Source organism: Poeciliopsis prolifica, unplaced genomic scaffold (genome assembly GCF_027474105.1).
Source record: "Poeciliopsis prolifica strain line A6 unplaced genomic scaffold, Auburn_PproV2 SCAFFOLD002, whole genome shotgun sequence".
Taxonomy (NCBI): domain Eukaryota; kingdom Metazoa; phylum Chordata; class Actinopteri; order Cyprinodontiformes; family Poeciliidae; genus Poeciliopsis; species Poeciliopsis prolifica.
Window position 1 is genome coordinate 286,647 of NW_026562377.1, and position 18,354 is coordinate 305,000.

Genomic DNA, 18,354 nt, shown 5'->3' on the forward strand with positions numbered 1-18,354 from the left:
AGATTATCTATCAGTAATAATTAATAATTAGTTTTAGAGCTAACATTAAAGGTTATAGAATCCTTGTGTGTAATTAGAGATTCAACCAACTATAAATCCATAAACAGGAACTTTGGTGAAGTTTCTGCTACAATATGATGGCGGCTAACGTGTTAGCTTCATGCTGTTAGATGTTTTGTGGCTCCAGTTGTTCTGATTTGATGGTTTCAGTCTGCCAGAGGGGTGAGTCAAGGAGCCAGAGGCCTGGGATCAGAGGTCAGCTCTCAGGTCCTCTGGTTCTGAGATCCGGTTCAGGCCAGGAGTTCTGGTTCTGCTGATGACCTCTGACTCTCTGAAAGAAGCTAACCAAGGAGATTAACTGAAGTTGCTATTAAGTTGTGATGGAAAGTCCCTGCAACAGATTAGTTATCTGTCCAGAACAAGCTCTCCCAGAGAGCTGGTGGTCCGCTTTGGGTCACAGAGGGAACAGTCAAAGAAATGCAGACAAAACAAAGTACATGATGGTTTCCAGAGCAACAAGGTCAAAGGTCAAAGCCCATTTCCATCATGGGAGAAGAAGTGTAGGAAGATTAAAACCTGGATGGAGACGGAGGAAGAGAAGATCCTTCAGGGTTTGGATCTGAACCACCAGAACCAGTAAATTTCCACCAAAAAATGAAGAAAATTGAGATTAATCTTAGAAACATTCTTGAAGCAACATGAAAAAGTCCATTTGAAAAGGAGAAAATATGCAAGAAAAGCCCTAGAAAATATTTAGATAAAATTCAGAATTTTTGAAGAAGAAAACCTGGAACTTTCCAAAGTTTGAGTCAAAATTTCCAAAAGTCAAACATCTATAGTTCAGTCAGAGCTCAACTATGGAGCTGAGCTAATGCTAACCCTCTGAGCTAACTAACCAAACAACTATGGAGCTAAGCTAATGCTAACCCTCTGAGCTAACTAACCAAACAACTATGGAGCTGAGCTAATGCTAACCCTCAGAGCTAACTAACCAAACAACTATGGAGCTAAGCTAATGCTAACCCTCAGAGCTATCTCACCAAACAACTATGGAGCTGAGCTAATGCTAACCCTCAGAGCTAACTAACCAAACAACTATGGAGCTGAGCTAATGCTAACCCTCAGAGCTAACTAACCAAACAACTATGGAGCTGAGCTAATGCTAGCCCTCAGAGCTAACTAACCAAACAACTATGGAGCTGAGCTAGTGCTAACCCTCAGAGCTAACTAACCGAACAACTATGGAGCTCAGCTAATGCTAGCCCTCAGAGCTAACTAACCAAACAACTATGGAGCTGAGCTATTGCTAACCCTCAGAGCTATCTAACTAACAACTATGGAGCTGAGCTAATGCTAACCCTCTGAGCTAACTAACCAAACAACTATGGAGCTGAGCTAATGCTAACCCTCTGAGCTAACTAACCAAACAACTATGGAGCTGAGCTAATGCTAACCCTCTGAGCTAACTAACCCAACAACTATGGAGCTGAGCTAATGCTAGCCCTCAGAGCTAACTAACCGAACAACTATGGAGCTGAGCTAATGCTAACCCTCAGAGCTATCTAACAAACAACTATGGAGCTGAGCTAATGCTAGCCTCAGAGCTAACTAACCAAACAACTATGGAGCTGAGCTAATGCTAACCCTCAGAGCTAACTAACCGAACAACTATGGAGCTGAGCTAATGCTAACCCTCTGAGCTAACTAACCGAACAACTATGGAGCTGAGCTAATGCTAACCCTCAGAGCTATCTAACAAACAACTATGGAGCTGAGCTAATGCTAGCCCTCAGAGCTAACTAACCAAACAACTATGGAGCTGAGCTAATGCTAGCCCTCAGAGCTAACTAACCAAACAACTATGGAGCTGAGCTAATGCTAACCCTCAGAACTAACCGAACAACTATGGAGCTGAGCTAATGCTAGCCCTCAGAGCTAACTAACCGAACAACTATGGAGCTGAGCTAATGCTAACCCTCAGAGCTATCTAACAAACAACTATGGAGCTGAGCTAATGCTAGCCCTCAGAGCTAACTAACCAAACAACTATGGAGCTGAGCTAATGCTAACCCTCAGAGCTAACTAACCGAACAACTATGGAGCTGAGCTAATGCTAACCCTCTGAGCTAACTAACCGAACAACTATGGAGCTGAGCTAATGCTAACCCTCAGAGCTATCTAAACAACAACTATGGAGCTGAGCTAATGCTATCCCTCAGAGCTAACTAACCAAACAACTATGGAGCTGAGCTAATGCTAGCCCTCAGAGCTAACTAACAACTATGGAGCTAATGCTAACCCTCAGAGCTAACTAACTAACCGAACAACTATGGAGCTGAGCTAATGCTAACCCTCAGAGCTAACTAACCAAACAACTATGGAGCTGAGCTAATGCTAGCCCTCAGAGCTAAAACAACTATGGAGCTGAGCTAATGCTAACCCTCAGAGCTATCTAACAAACAACTATGGAGCTGAGCTAATGCTAACCCTCTGAGCTAACTAACCGAACAACTATGGAGCTGAGCTAATGCTAACCCTCAGAGCTATCTAACCAAACAACTATGGAGCTGAGCTAATGCTAACCCTCAGAGCTAACTAACCAAAACAACTATGGAGCTGAGCTAATGCTAACCCTCAGAGCTAAAACAAACTATGGAGCTGAGCTAATGCTAGCCCTCAGAGCTAACTAACCAACTATGGAGCTGAGCTAGTGCCCCTCAGAGCTAACTAACCGAACAACTATGGAGCTCAGCTAAAGCTCAGAGCTAACTAACCAAACAACTATGGAGCTGAGCTAATGCTAACCCTCAGAGCTATCTAACTAACAACTATGGAGCTGAGCTAATGCCCTCTGAGCTAACTAACCAAACAACTATGAGCTAATGCTAATGAGACTAACCAACTATGGAGCTAATGCTAACCCCTCTGAGCTAACTAACCCCAACTATGGAGCTGAGCTAATGCTAGCCCTCAGAGCTAACTAACCGAACAACTATGGAGCTGAGCTAATGCTAACCCTCAGAGCTATCTAACAAACAACTATGGAGCTGAGCTAATGCTAGCCCTCAGAGCTAACTAACCAAACAACTATGGAGCTGAGCTAATGCTAACCCTCAGAGCTAACTAACCGAACAACTATGGAGCTGAGCTAATGCTAACCCTCTGAGCTAACTAACCGAACAACTATGGAGCTGAGCTAATGCTAACCCTCAGAGCTATCTAACAAACAACTATGGAGCTGAGCTCCCTCAGAGCTAACTAACCAAACAACTATGGAGCTGAGCTAATGCTAGCCCTCAGAGCTAACTAACCAAACAACTATGGAGCTGAGCTAATGCTAACCCTCAGAACTAACTAACCGAACAACTATGGAGCTGAGCTAATGCTAGCCCTCAGAGCTAACTAACCGAACAACTATGGAGCTGAGCTAATGCTAACCTCAGAGCTATCTAACACAAACAACTATGGAGCTGAGCTAATGCTAGCCCTCAGAGCTAACTAACCAAACAACTATGGAGCTGAGCTAATGCTAACCCTCAGAGCTAACTAACCGAACAACTATGGAGCTGAGCTAATGCTAACCCTCTGAGCTAACTAACCGAACAACTATGGAGCTGAGCTAATGCTAACCCTCAGAGCTATCTAACAAACAACTATGGAGCTGAGCTAATGCTAACCCTCAGAGCTAACTACCAAACAACTATGGAGCTGAGCTAATGCTAGCCCTCAGAGCTAACTAACCAAACAACTATGGAGCTGAGCTAATGCTAACCCTCAGAACTAACTAACCGAACAACTATGGAGCTGAGCTAATGCTAACCCTCAGAGCTAACTAACCAAACAACTATGGAGCTGAGCTAATGCTAGCCCTCAGAGCTAACTAACCAAACAACTATGGAGCTGAGCTAATGCTAACCCTCTGAGCTAACTAACCAAACAACTATGGAGCTGAGCTAATGCTAACCCTCTGAGCTAACTAACCAAACAAATATGGAGCTGAGCTAATGCTAACCCTCTGAGCTAACTAACCGAACAACTATGGAGCTGAGCTAATGCTAACCCTCTGAGCTAACTAACCAAACAACTATGGAGCTGAGCTAATGCTAACCCTCTGAGCTAACAAACAATATGGAGCTGAGCTAATGCTAACCCTCTGAGAACTAACCGAACAACTATGGAGCTGAGCTAATGCTAACCCTCTGAGCTAACTAACCAAACAACTATGGAGCTGAGCTAATGCTAGCGTTGTTTTTATTTTCTTAAGTGGTTAATATCGCTGTAGATCTGGTATGGCAGGACCAGACACTTCTCTTCGTTTCATTAGCTGGAATATGAAGGTCATGGGTCAATCTGTTAAAAGATCAAAAGTCTTTTCCCATCTCCAGAGGTCAGAACCTTCGCTAGTGTTTCTACAAGAGACTCATCTTCGCATCAAGGATCATATTAAGTTATGTTGCTCTTGAATGAATCAGGTTTTTCATTCAGATTTTAATTCCAAACCAAGAGGAGCCATTTTGATTAGTAAAACAATTCTTGCCCACTGATGTTATGGCTGATAGTCGCTGGAATATTAATGCAGAAAAAGGTTCTTCAGGTAAACATGTATGCTCCATACATTGATGATGCAGAGTTTCAAATTATTGAGCACCCTCCTGTTTATGGATTCACATTCGCTAATTTTATGTGTGACTTAAACTCTGGATCATTGATCTGGATCATTGATCCAGAGTTGGACCATTTAATCCTGTAATTTAACTAAATCTTCAGTGGCTCAAGCTCTGATTTCGCGAGGCATCGTGGTCTCACCGTGGAAATCCCAAAACCATCAACCTTGTTCCAGAATTGATTCTTTTTTATTGACCAGGCTCTCAATTCATGTGTAGTTTTCTCACATTATTTGAGTATAATGATATCAGACCATGCGCCGTTGTTATTATTAGATATTCAGTTGACCTTTGTGGCGGTTTAACTCTCTCTTACTGGCAGATGAAGAATTTTGCTACTTTATTTCTAATGCAATTGATTGTGGTGTTTTAACAAGAACGACTCCGATCCCATTCACTGAAACACTTCAGTCTTATTGCCAAGGACAAATCATTTCATACACGTCTATCGAAAAAAAGACAAAACTCAAGAATTACTGAATTGGCAACGGCCGTCGCTCAGCTTGATCAAAGATGTGTCATAAAACCCTCAGCAGAATTATTTCCAGAGCGAATGGGTGTTGAATCAGAGACTGATTTCATTTCTACCAAAGAAGCTGAACGCTTATTTTCACACAGTAAAGGTTCATATGAACACGGCAACAAGGCATCAGGTCAAATCTCGTTTATTACCTTGTATTACCCAACAGGTCATTACAACCGACCCCAACGAAATGAATCATTTTATTCTTTATATTCATCTGAATTTCCCACAGATGATAATAAAATGGAAGAATTTCTTCAGTCTTTCCATTCCTGCTATTGACATGGATCCTGCAAGGAGCATGGATTCCTCACTCGGTAATAAATTCAATAAAAATGCTGCAGTAAAACAAACCTGATGGGTTTCCCATTGAATTTTATAAAAGGTTCATAGAAAATTGGCGCCACTATTATTGGCTTAACGAGTCTTTAGAACTCGTCTAAAGACTTTGTCTCCAACATTAACACAGGCGACTTTAGTTTCACTTCACAAAAAGGACAAGGACCAACTTAATGCGCTTCCTCCAGACCTTTAGGTTCAATGTAGAAGTAAAGGTACTAGTCAAGTTGGTTGCTTATCATTTGGAGAAGACCCTCCTTTTGCTTATATCTGAAGAGCAAAATGTTTGTCAAGGGACATCAATTCTTTTTAATGTCGTCTATTCAAAGCATTATCCTGATGTACCTGAAAAGGTCATTTCCCTCCATGCTCTAAAGAAGCGGCTGCAGTGGGGATACTTGTTTGTGGTTCTGAAGAAGTTCGGATTCGGCGATGCGTCTCCCAAAGCCAGTGTCCATAGTAATGATATATACGCAGATTATTTCTCTGTTGGAACACGTCAAGGCTGCGCGTTGTCTCATCTCCTTTGCTTTTTATTATTGCAGCCTTTGTCCATTGCATTGCATGCATCCCCTTGTTGAGAGGGGATGCATGCAATGCATGCAATGGGTCAAAATATAAATTGTCCTCATATGCAGATGATCTATTGCTATATGTATCTAATCCTGCTTCTTCTCTCCCTTCTGTTTTCTGCATCTTAAATAATTTTAGCTACTTTTCAGGCTACAAATTGAATTTGCAAAAGAGGAAATGCTTTCCTATAAACACCACTGCATGATCTTCAACATTCTGACTTTCCATTGAAACTCAGTCTTAGGATTTAAATATCCAGGTAGAAATGTGACATATTCTTCATCTGGTCCAAAAACAGCGTCTGATTTCCAGAGTTGGCCAAATCCTCCTCCTCTCTCCCTTTTGGGTAGAATTAATCTTGCCTTACCTAAATGTTATTTCAGTCTTTTCCTCTTTTTATGCCAAAAATCTTTTTGGATTGCTTGGATAGGTTGATTAGTGGCTTATTGGGAAAGGAAACCTCCTCAAGTTGCAAAGATGTAAACTCAGTGCATTGCCTGGTTATTGCTCACATACAAAAAATGAATTATTGCTTAAAATCAGCCAGTTCTCCTTGGTCTCTTTGTGTTCTGGGTCTTCATTATCTGGTCCATTTTTTCTTCATTGCCTATAAAAACCTGTTTATTCACTGATGATCAAGTTCTTCTAAATACACTGAAAATCTGCTTTCAGTTTATTGCTGCCTTGTTTTCAGTTTGCTGTGATGGAGGTTTAAAACAAATCAGAAACCGATATATATTGATAACTGATATATATTGATAACCGATTGATAGCTTTGTAAATCTATTTACTTGGTTTCATTACTTACAAGTTCAGAAGCTTTGCATCCGTTTCCATTTGTTGCCTCTAAATGTTTCTTCACCCTGAAGAGTCCTGGGAAAATATTATTGCATATAATCCACTCCAGAAAGGTATGACTTCAAAGATTTATAGTTTTATTTTAAATAATATAAGGGCTGATTGTCATTGCAAAGTTAGAAATGCCTGCGATAAAGAATCCAGCTGACCTGAGATATTTGGGATGATTCCACTGACAGAATTTGATCTTCTTCATCTTGTAAATCTAGAACAGATTTACTCGGATGTTCTGCATATATGTGATAAATGCAACGGCTCCGCCTGCAATCTGGACCACGGCTTCTTTCTTTGTCCCAAATTATTTCATTTTTGGTCTAATTCTCAATTGTTCTGAAAGTAAATTAGCAACCGTTTCCATTTATTGATATATTTGGGATCTTTGGCTCTAATTTAGTGCTAAGTGCTGATCAAATGGAAATTGCTGCTTTTACATCTTTATTGGTGAGACGTACTTTACTGTTACATTGGAAGGCTGATAAATGTTAATAAATGATAAATGTTAATAAATGATAAATGTTAATAAATGATAATAAATGATAAATGTTAATAAATGATAAATGTTAATAAATGATAAATGTTAATAAATGATAATAAATAATAAATGTTAATAAATGATAATAAATGATAAACGTTAATAAATGATAATAAATGATAAATGTTAATAAATGATAAATGTTAATAAATGATAATAAATGATAAATGTTAATAAATGATAAATGTTAATAAATGATAATAAATGATAAATGTTAATAAATGATAATAAATGATAAATGTTAATAAATGATAAATGTTAATAAATGATAATAAATGATAAATGTTAATAAATGATAAATGTTAATAAATGATAATAAATGATAAATGTTAATAAATGATAAATGTTAATAAATGATAATAAATGATAAATGTTAATAAATGATAAATGTTAATAAATGATAATAAATGATAAATGTTAATAAATGATAATAAATGATAAATGTTAATAAATGATAAATGTTAATAAATGATAATAAATGATAAATGTTAATAAATGATAATAAATGATAAATGTTAATAAATGATAATAAATGATAAATGTTAATAAATGATAATAAATGATAAATGTTAATAAATGATAAATGTTAATAAATGATAAATGTTAATAAATGATAATAAATGATAAATGTTAATAAATGATAAATGTTAATAAATGATAAATGTTAATAAATGATAATAAATAATAAATGTTAATAAATGATAATAAATAATAAATGTTAATAAATGATAATAAATGATAAATGTTAATAAATGATAATAAATAATAAATGATAATAAATGATAATAAATAATAAATGTTAATAAATGATAATAAATAATAAATGTTAATAAATGATAAATGTTAATAAATGATAATAAATAATAAATGTTAATAAATGATAATAAATAATAAATGTTAATAAATGATAATAAATGATAAATGATAATAAATGATAATAAATAATAAATGATAATAAATGATAAATGTTAATAAATGATAATAAATAATAATAAATAATAAATGTTAATAAATGATAATAAATGATAAATGTTAATAAATGATAATAAATAATAAATGACAATAAATGATAATAAATGATAAATGTTAATAAATGATAATAAATAATAAATGTTAATAAATGATAATAAATGATAAACGTTAATAAATGATAATAAATGATAAATGTTGATAAATGATAATAAATAATAAATGATAATAAATGATAAATGTTAATAAATGATAATAAATAATAAATGACAATAAATGATAATAAATAATAAATGTTAATAAATGATAAATGTTAATAAATGATAAATGTTAATAAATGATAATAAATGATAAATGTTAATAAATGATAATAAATGATAAATGTTAATAAATGATAATAAATGATAAATGTTAATAAATGATAATAAATGATAAATGTTAATAAATGATAATAAATAATAAATGTTAATAAATGATAAATGTTAATAAATGATAATAAATAATAAATGTTAATAAATGATAATAAATGATAAATGTTAATAAATGATAAATGTTAATAAATGATAATAAATGATAAATGTTAAATGATAAATGTTAATAAATGATAAATGTTAATAAATGATAATAAATGATAAATGTTAATAAATGATAAATGTTAATAAATGATAATAAATGATAAATGTTAAATGATAATAAATGATAAATGTTAATAAATGATAAATGTTAATAAATGATAATAAATGATAAATGCTAATAAATGATAAATGTTAATAAATGATAATAAATGATAAATGTTAATAAATGATAAATGTTAATAAATGATAAATGTTAATAAATGATAAATGTTAATAAATGATAAATGTTAATAAATGATAATAAATAATAAATGTTAATAAATGATAAATGTTAATAAATGATAAATGTTAATAAATGATAAATGTTAATAAATGATAATAAATGATAAATGTTAATAAATGATAATAAATGATAAATGTTAATAAATGATAAATGTTAATAAATGATAATAAATGATAAATGTTAATAAATGATAAATGATAATAAATGATAAATGATAATAAATGATAAATGTTAATAAATGATAATAAATGATAAATGTTAATAAATGATAATAAATAATAAATGTTAATAAATGATAATAAATGATAAATGTTAATAAATGATAAATGTTAATAAATGTTAATAAATGATAAATGTTAATAAATGCTAAATGTTAATAAATGATAAATGTTAATAAATGCTAAATGTTAATAAATGATAAATGTTAATAAATGATAATAAATGATAAATGTTAATAAATGATAAATGTTAATAAATGATAATAAATGATAAATGTTAATAAATGATAATAAATGATAAATGTTAATAAATGATAAATGTTAATAAATGATAAATGTTAATAAATGTTAATAAATGATAAATGTTAATAAATGCTAAATGTTAATAAATGATAAATGTTAATAAATGATAATAAATGCTAAATGTTAATAAATGATAATAAATGATAAATGTTAATAAATGATAAATGTTAATAAATGTTAATAAATGCTAAATGTTAATAAATGATAAATGTTAATAAATGATAATAAATGCTAAATGTTAATAAATGCTAAATGTTAATAAATGATAATAAATGATAAATGTCCCTCTGGGTTTAACACGTCATGTTTTTGTTGAAGCTTGAGACTGTAAAGCCGACAGAGAAGTTTGACCAAAAATGGAAATGTTTTCTTTCTTATTTTTCAAACTTGGAAGTTTTGCCCGACTAAAGGTGCATGTCGCTGAAATTTGTTTTGTTCAGAAATATGGGTATTCATATCTGATGACTGATATATTTGATTTCCATCAGGTTGACTTTGAGCTGAAGGGGGCTTGTTTTGATTTTTGTTATACTGTTTAATTTTTCTTTTCTGCTGGGGAAAAAAGAGGCTGAACTATAATATTGTAATTTTTATTTTTGTGTTTCGTCAGGACCGTCCTGCGTGAGCTGATTAGTGAATATCAGCATATTCCATAGTGAGATGTGTATTGTGTGTATATATATATTTTTTTTCTTTTGGTTCTAATAAAAAAAAGGAAAACAAATTTGTTTTATGAGGATGAAAGCATGAAAATGAACGGTTTCATTAGTCTATTTATGGAAGAAAATATACAAATAGAATATTCAACAGATATTCTATTGATATAAGATTTATATCAACAGAATATTTGAGGAAAATATAAAGAGTCTGCAGATCAAAAAACTGATCATTTGCTTTGTCGTAAAATGCATCAACCTGATAACTTGAAGAATGAAAAGTTCAGATCATTTCAGCTTTTCTCCATAATGATTTTTTTTCTCTGAGCTCCTGGTTTCATATCAACAGGACAAATATTAGCAGTTTCAGAAATGAAAATGCATCCTAATAGACTAGACAGTTAAAGATGATAGAAAATGCATGATGTCATGTAAAGCTTTAAACTATTATTAAAAGAAAAATCTGGGGATTTCAAACCATCTGGAGAAAATGTTGACTGAAAACCTTCAACGTTTCACATCCTTAAGACACGTGATAATGTTACAAACAAGAAACTTCGGTCATATTTCAGTCCGTTTTCTCATCAATATGCGAGAGTTTGGAGCGATGTGCGTCCCCACGAGAGGGCAGGCGTTTGGCGGCATCACGGCGGCGGCGGCATCAGGTGGCGGCATCACGGTGGCGGCATCACGGTGGCGGCGGCTCTGAGGAACAGATGAATGAATGCTGGGCTTCGGCTGAGCAGTTGGTAGGAATCCATCTTCTGGGGTTTTCAACCAGCACACAATCTGAACCGAAGCGGGCTTCATCCCGGCTGGCCGGCGCCCCCTGGAGTCTGGCTGAATGACCTTTGTCCCACACCCAGAGGTCGTGACCTCCAGATTGACCTGAGGACAACAGAGAATGTCAGCAGCAGAAATTGGGTTCATTGAAGGTGGAGTGACAGAAACGTTCCCACCGATCCAGAAGGACTTCCTCCCCGCCAACCTCCACATCCAGGCGGCTTCCTTCCTGGAGCGCACGCTGCTCAGGCTGCTGTTGAAGCTGAAACACAGGAAACACCAGGAAACACCAGGAAACACCGGAAAACACCAGGAAACATCAGGAAACATCAGGAAACATCAGGAAACACCAGGAAACACCAGGAAACACCGGAAAACACCGGAAAACACCAGGAAACATCAGGAAACATCAGGAAACACCGGAAAACACCAGGAAACATCAGGAAACACCAGGAAACATCAGGAAACATCGGAAAACACCAGGAAACACCAGGAAACATCAGGAAACACCAGGAAACCAGGAAACACCAGGAAACATCAGGAAACATCAGGAAACATCAGGAAACACCAGGAAACACCAGGAAACACCGGAAAACACCAGGAAACATCAGGAAACACCAGGAAACATCAGGAAACACCGGAAAACACCAGGAAACACCAGGAAACATCGGAAAACACCAGGAAACACCAGGAAACATCAGGAAACACCAGGAAACACCAGGAAACACCAGGAAACATCAGGAAACATCAGGAAACATCAGGAAACACCAGGAAACACCAGGAAACACCGGAAAACACCAGGAAACATCAGGAAACACCAGGAAACATCGGAAAACACCAGGAAACACCGGAAAACACCAGGAAACATCAGGAAACATCAGGAAACATTAGGAAACACCGGAAAACACCAGGAAACACCAGGAAACATCGGAAAACACCAGGAAACATCAGGAAACATCAGGAAACACCGGAAAACACCAGGAAACATCAGGAAACACCAGGAAACATCGGAAAACACCAGGAAACATCAGGAAACATCAGGAAACATCGGAAAACACCAGGAAACACCAGGAAACATCAGGAAACATCAGGAAACACCGGAAAACACCAGGAAACATCAGGAAACACCAGGAAACATCGGAAAACACCAGGAAACATCAGGAAACATTAGGAAACACCGGAAAACACCAGGAAACACCAGGAAACATCGGAAAACACCAGGAAACACCAGAAAACATCAGGAAACACCAGGAAACACCGGAAAACACCAGGAAACACCAGGAAACATCAGGAAACACCGGAAAACACCAGGAAACACCAGGAAACATCGGAAAACACCAGGAAACACCAGGAAACACCGGAAAACACCAGGAAACATCAGGAAACATCAGGAAACATTAGGAAACACCGGAAAACACCAGGAAACACCAGGAAACATCGGAAAACACCAGGAAACACCAGGAAACATCAGGAAACACCAGGAAACACCAGGAAACACCGGAAAACACCAGGAAACATCAGGAAACATCAGGAAACACCGGAAAACACCAGGAAACATCAGGAAACACCAGGAAACATCGGAAAACACCAGGAAACACCGGAAAACACCAGGAAACATCAGGAAACATCAGGAAACATTAGGAAACACCGGAAAACACCAGGAAACACCAGGAAACATCGGAAAACACCAGGAAACATCAGGAAACATCAGGAAACATTAGGAAACACCGGAAAACACCAGGAAACACCAGGAAACATCGGAAAACACCAGGAAACACCAGGAAACATCAGGAAACACCAGGAAACATCAGGAAACACCGGAAAACACCAGGAAACACCAGGAAACATCAGGAAACACCGGAAAACACCAGGAAAACACCAGGAAACATCAGGAAACATCAGGAAACATCAGGAAACACCGGAAAACACCAGGAAACACCAGGAAACATCAGGAAAACACCAGGAAACACCAGGAAACATCAGGAAAACACCAGGAAACATCAGGAAACACTAGCTGCTTCCAGCCGCCACCTCCAGCCAGCTGTCCACCAACACTGTGACCTTTGGTAGGGTCAGAGGTCATACATCTAAGGGAGGTCAGCCACTGATTCCCCCCAGACGGAGCAAATATTTCCTCCTGCTCTCCACCCGTTGGAGGAGCTTCTGCTGCCATAGGCCAGATGTGCTGTGCTGTGTTTTCCTGTTTGATCAAAGTTTAGCTTTGATAAAACTAAACTAGGGGTTAGGGTTCTCCACCTATGGGCCTCAGGGTGGATGACGTCTGGCCGGAGTTCCTCAAGGCTCTGGATGTAGGGTTGTGTTGGCTGACGTGACTCTGCAGTATCGCATGGACATCGGGGGCAGTTCCCCCGTATTGGCAGACTGGGGGACCGGAGGCTGTGCTCCAATTAGAGAGCGGTCTCACTCTAAAGCCTCCCTGGCCAGGTCTATTCAGGGGTTCTGGAGAGGAGGGTTCGTCGGATAGCTGAACCTCGGATTCAGGAAGAGCAGTGTGGTTCTGGTTCTGGTCGTGGAACACTGGACCAGCTCTACACCCTCAGAGGGTCCTGGAGGGTTCTGGGAGTTCACCCAACCGGTCTACAGGTGTTTGACGGACTTGCAAAAGTCCACCATGAGCTGTACTCAGAGGTCATGGTCATGAGCTTTGGGTCATGACTGAAAGATCACTGATACAAGCGGCTGAAATGGGTTTCCTCCGCAGGGAGCTGATCTCTTCCTTAGAGAGAGAAGCTCAGTCATCCAGGAGGGATCAGACTAGAGCTGCTGCTCCTCCACATGGAGAGGAGCCAGTTGAGGCTCAGCATCTGGTCAGGATTGAGGCTCCCTGTGAGGAGTTCAGGTCCCACTGGGAGGAGAAGACCAGGACACACTGGAGGGACGATGTCTCCCGGCTGGCTTGGGAACGCCGTGGAACAAGAGGCTGGGAGAGGGAAGCCTGGGCCTCCATTCTTAGGCTGCTGACCCCGCGACCCGACCCGGATAAAGGGAAGCAGATGGATGAAAAGTTTTATCACAGATTAGTTTTCTGTTTCTGTCTTGAGTCGATTTCTCTGATCAGAACTCGACCTGCTGGAGCTCCGCGGTAACAGCCAGAACCAGCCGCTTACTGGTTTTCCTCCCAGTAAAAACATTTAAATAATCAAAATAATTAAAACCCTCAATAATCTAATGACGCCATCAGAACCAAGCTGAACTTTGACCCTCATCACCGCAGACGGTTGGGTCAGAGTTTATGTTTCACCTACAGAGGTCAGAGGTCAGAGGGCAGGATTTCCATCAAAACCAGAGGCTGGTACTTACAGCAGAGAGCAGGTTCTGTGGGCGCTGGCCCAGCTGGCCACGGACCGGCTCACCATGTGGCAGCGCCCCCTGTAGGCGGTCCAGCCCTCATGACACGCGCTGGACGGGGTCAGCGTCTGGAAGGGAGAACAGCTGGTCTGTAGAAGAAGTCCTGAACCAAAACCAACCAGAACACGGCTGGACCGTTGGACCTTTGTGTGGTGATGCTTCAGCAGAGGACCAGAAATTGAGACGCCACAAGTTTCTGATCCAAATGCAGCATCATGGTGGCTGCCATGGCAGCCAGGACAGAAGACACGCGTCTGTGAGCTGCTCTGCGTTTCCTGGTGAGCCTCAGTGTTTGGATCCGTTCCTTCTTTTGTTCCAGTTCCAACAACTGACTCAACTTCACTAACTGCTCAAATGAAACTCTCTACTTGTTCACTGGAAATATTCCCCCCTCTCTGCTTGTCCAGGCTGTAATTGCCACCTCTCCAACAGTTTTGTCAATAATTAGCAGCTCCTTGATGCAAGGGTCCGTCACACCGTGACCCCTGACCTAAAGGAACCTATTCCTGACCCTGGTCTCATCTAAAGCTTCTCTTTCTCAGTAAATCACTCTGATCCTTCAGTCCGGCTTTCTAAACTCCTTTCCACTGACGGCCTCAGTGAGAGTCCATAACCACCTGTTGGTGGCGCTGATGAGTGAAATGCTTGGTGCTGGTTTCACCAGATCTCTGTGACTCTGTCCACCAGGTCCTGGCTGGTGTCTCTGGCTCAGCTCACATTTATCAGGACAGGTGCTGACTCCGGCCCCTTAACTTTTGGGGTCCCACAGGGCTCCGTTTTGGGTCCACTTTGGTTTTCTTTTTAGATTATTCCACTTGCTGGAATTATTCAGTCCTTTTCAGATATTTCGGATCACATTTACACTGACATTCAGTCCAACGCGTCCATACACAGGTTGGACGTGTTGGACGTCTCAGAACCAGCGTCCTCCCTTCGGACCAGATGTCTCTCTGAAACCTCCTGACTGTAGCTTCAGCAGATCCTGGTCCCACTGAAGGACATCGGAACTTCCTGATGAGTTCAGACTTTTCAGGCAACACCCACCTTCTGTAACCCAGTGCTCCCAGTGCTCCCAGTGCTCGCTCCCTGCAGGCGCCCCTCTAAGCTGTGGGTGAGTGCAGGTAGCGCCTGGTCCTGTGGCTCCGCCTCGTCTAGGGAAGGCTGGCGGTGTGGGACGTCTCCTCTGGGAGGGTGGGGCTGCTTCTCCCAAAGAAGCTCCGCCTCAATGTCGGTCACTAGGTCTTCATCCTCCTCTTCCTGAGGTTGAGGATGAAGAGGAGCAGACTGAACCTTTAGGTCTTCTGGGTCGCAGCGTCCTGGCAGACGGAGATCAGGGAACAAATTTAGAGAGAAGAAGCTTTCACCTGAAACTGCAGCACTTGTTTCATCATCAGTTCATCCCCACTACCTGACTGTTACCTTTGGGGTAACAGTCAGGACCAGTAGGGGGAGCTGTTGGACTGGGGAGCCTCAGCCTACAGACCGCCAGCAAACCCTACAGACCGCCAGCCCCCCTGCAGACCTCCAGCCCCCCTGCAGACCTCCAGCCCCCTGCAGACCGCCAGCCCCCCTGCAGACCTCCAGCCCCCCTGCAGACCGCCAGCCCCCCTGCAGACCTCCAGCCCCCCTGCAGACCGCCAGCCCCTGCAGACCTCCAGCCCCCCTGCAGACCGCCAGCCCCCCTGCAGACCTCCAGCCCCCCTGCAGACCGCCAGCCCCCCTGCAGACCTCCGGCCCCCCTGCAGACCTCCAGCCCCCTGCAGACCTCCGGCCCCCCTACAGACCGCCGGCCCCCCCTACAGACCGCCGGCCCCCCCTGCAGCTTGACCCACAGATCAAAACAGAAACGGCGTCTGCTCTGACCTGAGCGGGGGTCGATGATCTCCACGGTGGCGGTGTTTCTCTGACCCATGACGGCGTTCTGAGGGTTGCTCAGAGCAACGCTGAACGCTTCGTGGTTCTCCTCCAGGCCATCGTCCAATGGGAAGACGCTCCAGGTTTTTACGTTCACACCTGGAGGCAACAGGATGTAACGCATCAGGCCGGCAGTGGAGCCCATCAGGACGGAGAAGCGGCTTCGTGTCTGACCTGTGTCGAACTGAATCAGAGCCGCTGAGCTGTGGGTGAAATCCCGGCCGGCTTTGGCCGATCCGTCCTCCACCTGCAGCAAAACTCCGACCAGTTCAGCTGACACAAACATTTCAGCATCGTTCAGTTTGTTATTCAAATGAGTTCTGATCCCATCCAGTTTCCATCAGAACTCTGCTGCGGGTCGGCTGCCTGAGGGAACAAACCACCGGCTCGCTGCGAGAACCAGAAGGCCCAGCAGCTGGTTCTACTGGGATCATCCGGACCACTGGAGCCTCCGAGTTTGAAGGGCCGTCAGAACCGGGTTCAGTCCAACACATCGGGAAAACGTGGAAATGGACCGTGGGGTGGAACCCTGCAGAACCTGGTATGGTCTGACCTCTGTGGGTAAACCTTTGACCTGCTCAGATTGGTTCTGGTTTGGATAGTTTGACCCGATTCGTCCCAACCTGGACTCACCTGGATGGAAACGTAAGCCGGGTCGGCGCTTCGCCCGCCACGTTGGATCTGGATCTGCAGAGTCCCCGAAGTCTCACAGGTTCTGTAGCAGCTGGCAGACAGCTGGACCCGGGACCAGAACAGCTCCAGCCTGCAGAACCAGAACCAGAACCGGAGTCTGGGAACCAAACCAACAGGTACTGAGTGATGTCACCTGAGCGGACGCCTACCTGTGAGGTGGAGTTCGGTTTCCGGCCAGGTCCACGAGTCGGAACCAGAACCCGTCGGCCGTCACGTCCACGTCAACCGGGACAACGTAGAGAACGGAGCGCCGGTCCAGATCGCGCTGGGTGAAACGCCGGCTGATGGCGGACCCTGCAGGACGAGGAGGGGATGACCCGGGGCCCAGTAGGTTCTGGTGCTGACTGAGTTAAAGGCAGGCGGTGACAGAGACCAAGACCAGAACAGGAAGTTCTGACCCACTGGGGATCAGAACTGTCCTGCGGTTCTACCTGTGGCTGCGTTCTCCAAGGATCCGAACTGAGGCGGCGTGATGATGGAGAACTCAAGGAGTTCTGCTGGGCTGTCCGGGTCCGAGCCCCGCAGGTGTGTGCTGGTGATGAAGATGCCGTAGCGGCCGGCGCCGAGGTCCGTCACCATACTGGGACTCTCCAGGCGGTCCAGACTGGGAGCGACCCGGTCCACCTGTTCCACCTGAGTCCAGAGGAGACATGGGTCACCCAGGAACCCAAAAGACCGGGACCAGCACCGACTGGACTCCATGCCTCCAGTGCAGAGTTCGGCTGGAGTTCTTCTGATTTCTGGATCGGTTTTTCAACAAAACTCCAGAATCTGTGAAAAATATCCAAACTTAATATTGATTTTGTTTGACCACATGTTGAGTTAAAGCAAAAGGTTCTGTGAAGGTTCTGTTTCGGTTCTGAGAATCCTCATGGTGCAGCTCCACTTTATGACCACCTGGTGTCACCATTGTGCTGCAGATTCAGCTGCTAATCTCTGAATCAGCAGCAGGACAAACTTTTTACAGATTGGGGATGGAAAGGTTCTGCTCAGCATCTGGAGATTCTGGCCCGACAGCTCAGCTCGTTAGAATCAGACCTGCATTTGAAGACTTTTCTACATCTGAGGTTCTGGTTTCTGCTGGACCTGCAGGACGCAGATG

At 41.1% G+C, this 18,354-nt stretch overlaps 1 protein-coding gene across 5 annotated transcripts in view; it reads right to left on the reverse strand.

The window, feature by feature from the left end:
* Positions 1 to 10,411: 10,411 nt before the first annotated feature.
* Positions 10,412 to 18,354, reverse strand: part of frem1b (Fras1 related extracellular matrix 1b) — a 52,818-nt gene continuing 44,875 nt past the window's right edge. For all 5 annotated transcript variants that reach the window (XM_055060999.1, XM_055060992.1, XM_055060983.1 and 2 more), the window contains 9 exons: positions 17,684 to 17,885; positions 17,402 to 17,546; positions 17,193 to 17,322; positions 16,734 to 16,806; positions 16,509 to 16,658; positions 15,690 to 15,961; positions 14,598 to 14,713; positions 11,453 to 11,538; positions 10,412 to 11,381 (listed from right to left, as the gene is read on the reverse strand). In XM_055060999.1, coding sequence (XP_054916974.1) covers positions 11,182 to 11,381; positions 11,453 to 11,538; positions 14,598 to 14,713; positions 15,690 to 15,961; positions 16,509 to 16,658; positions 16,734 to 16,806; positions 17,193 to 17,322; positions 17,402 to 17,546; positions 17,684 to 17,885 — 1,374 coding nt within the window. In that variant the 3' untranslated portion in view covers positions 10,412 to 11,181. The remainder of the gene's footprint in view (positions 11,382 to 11,452; positions 11,539 to 14,597; positions 14,714 to 15,689; positions 15,962 to 16,508; positions 16,659 to 16,733; positions 16,807 to 17,192; positions 17,323 to 17,401; positions 17,547 to 17,683; positions 17,886 to 18,354) is intronic.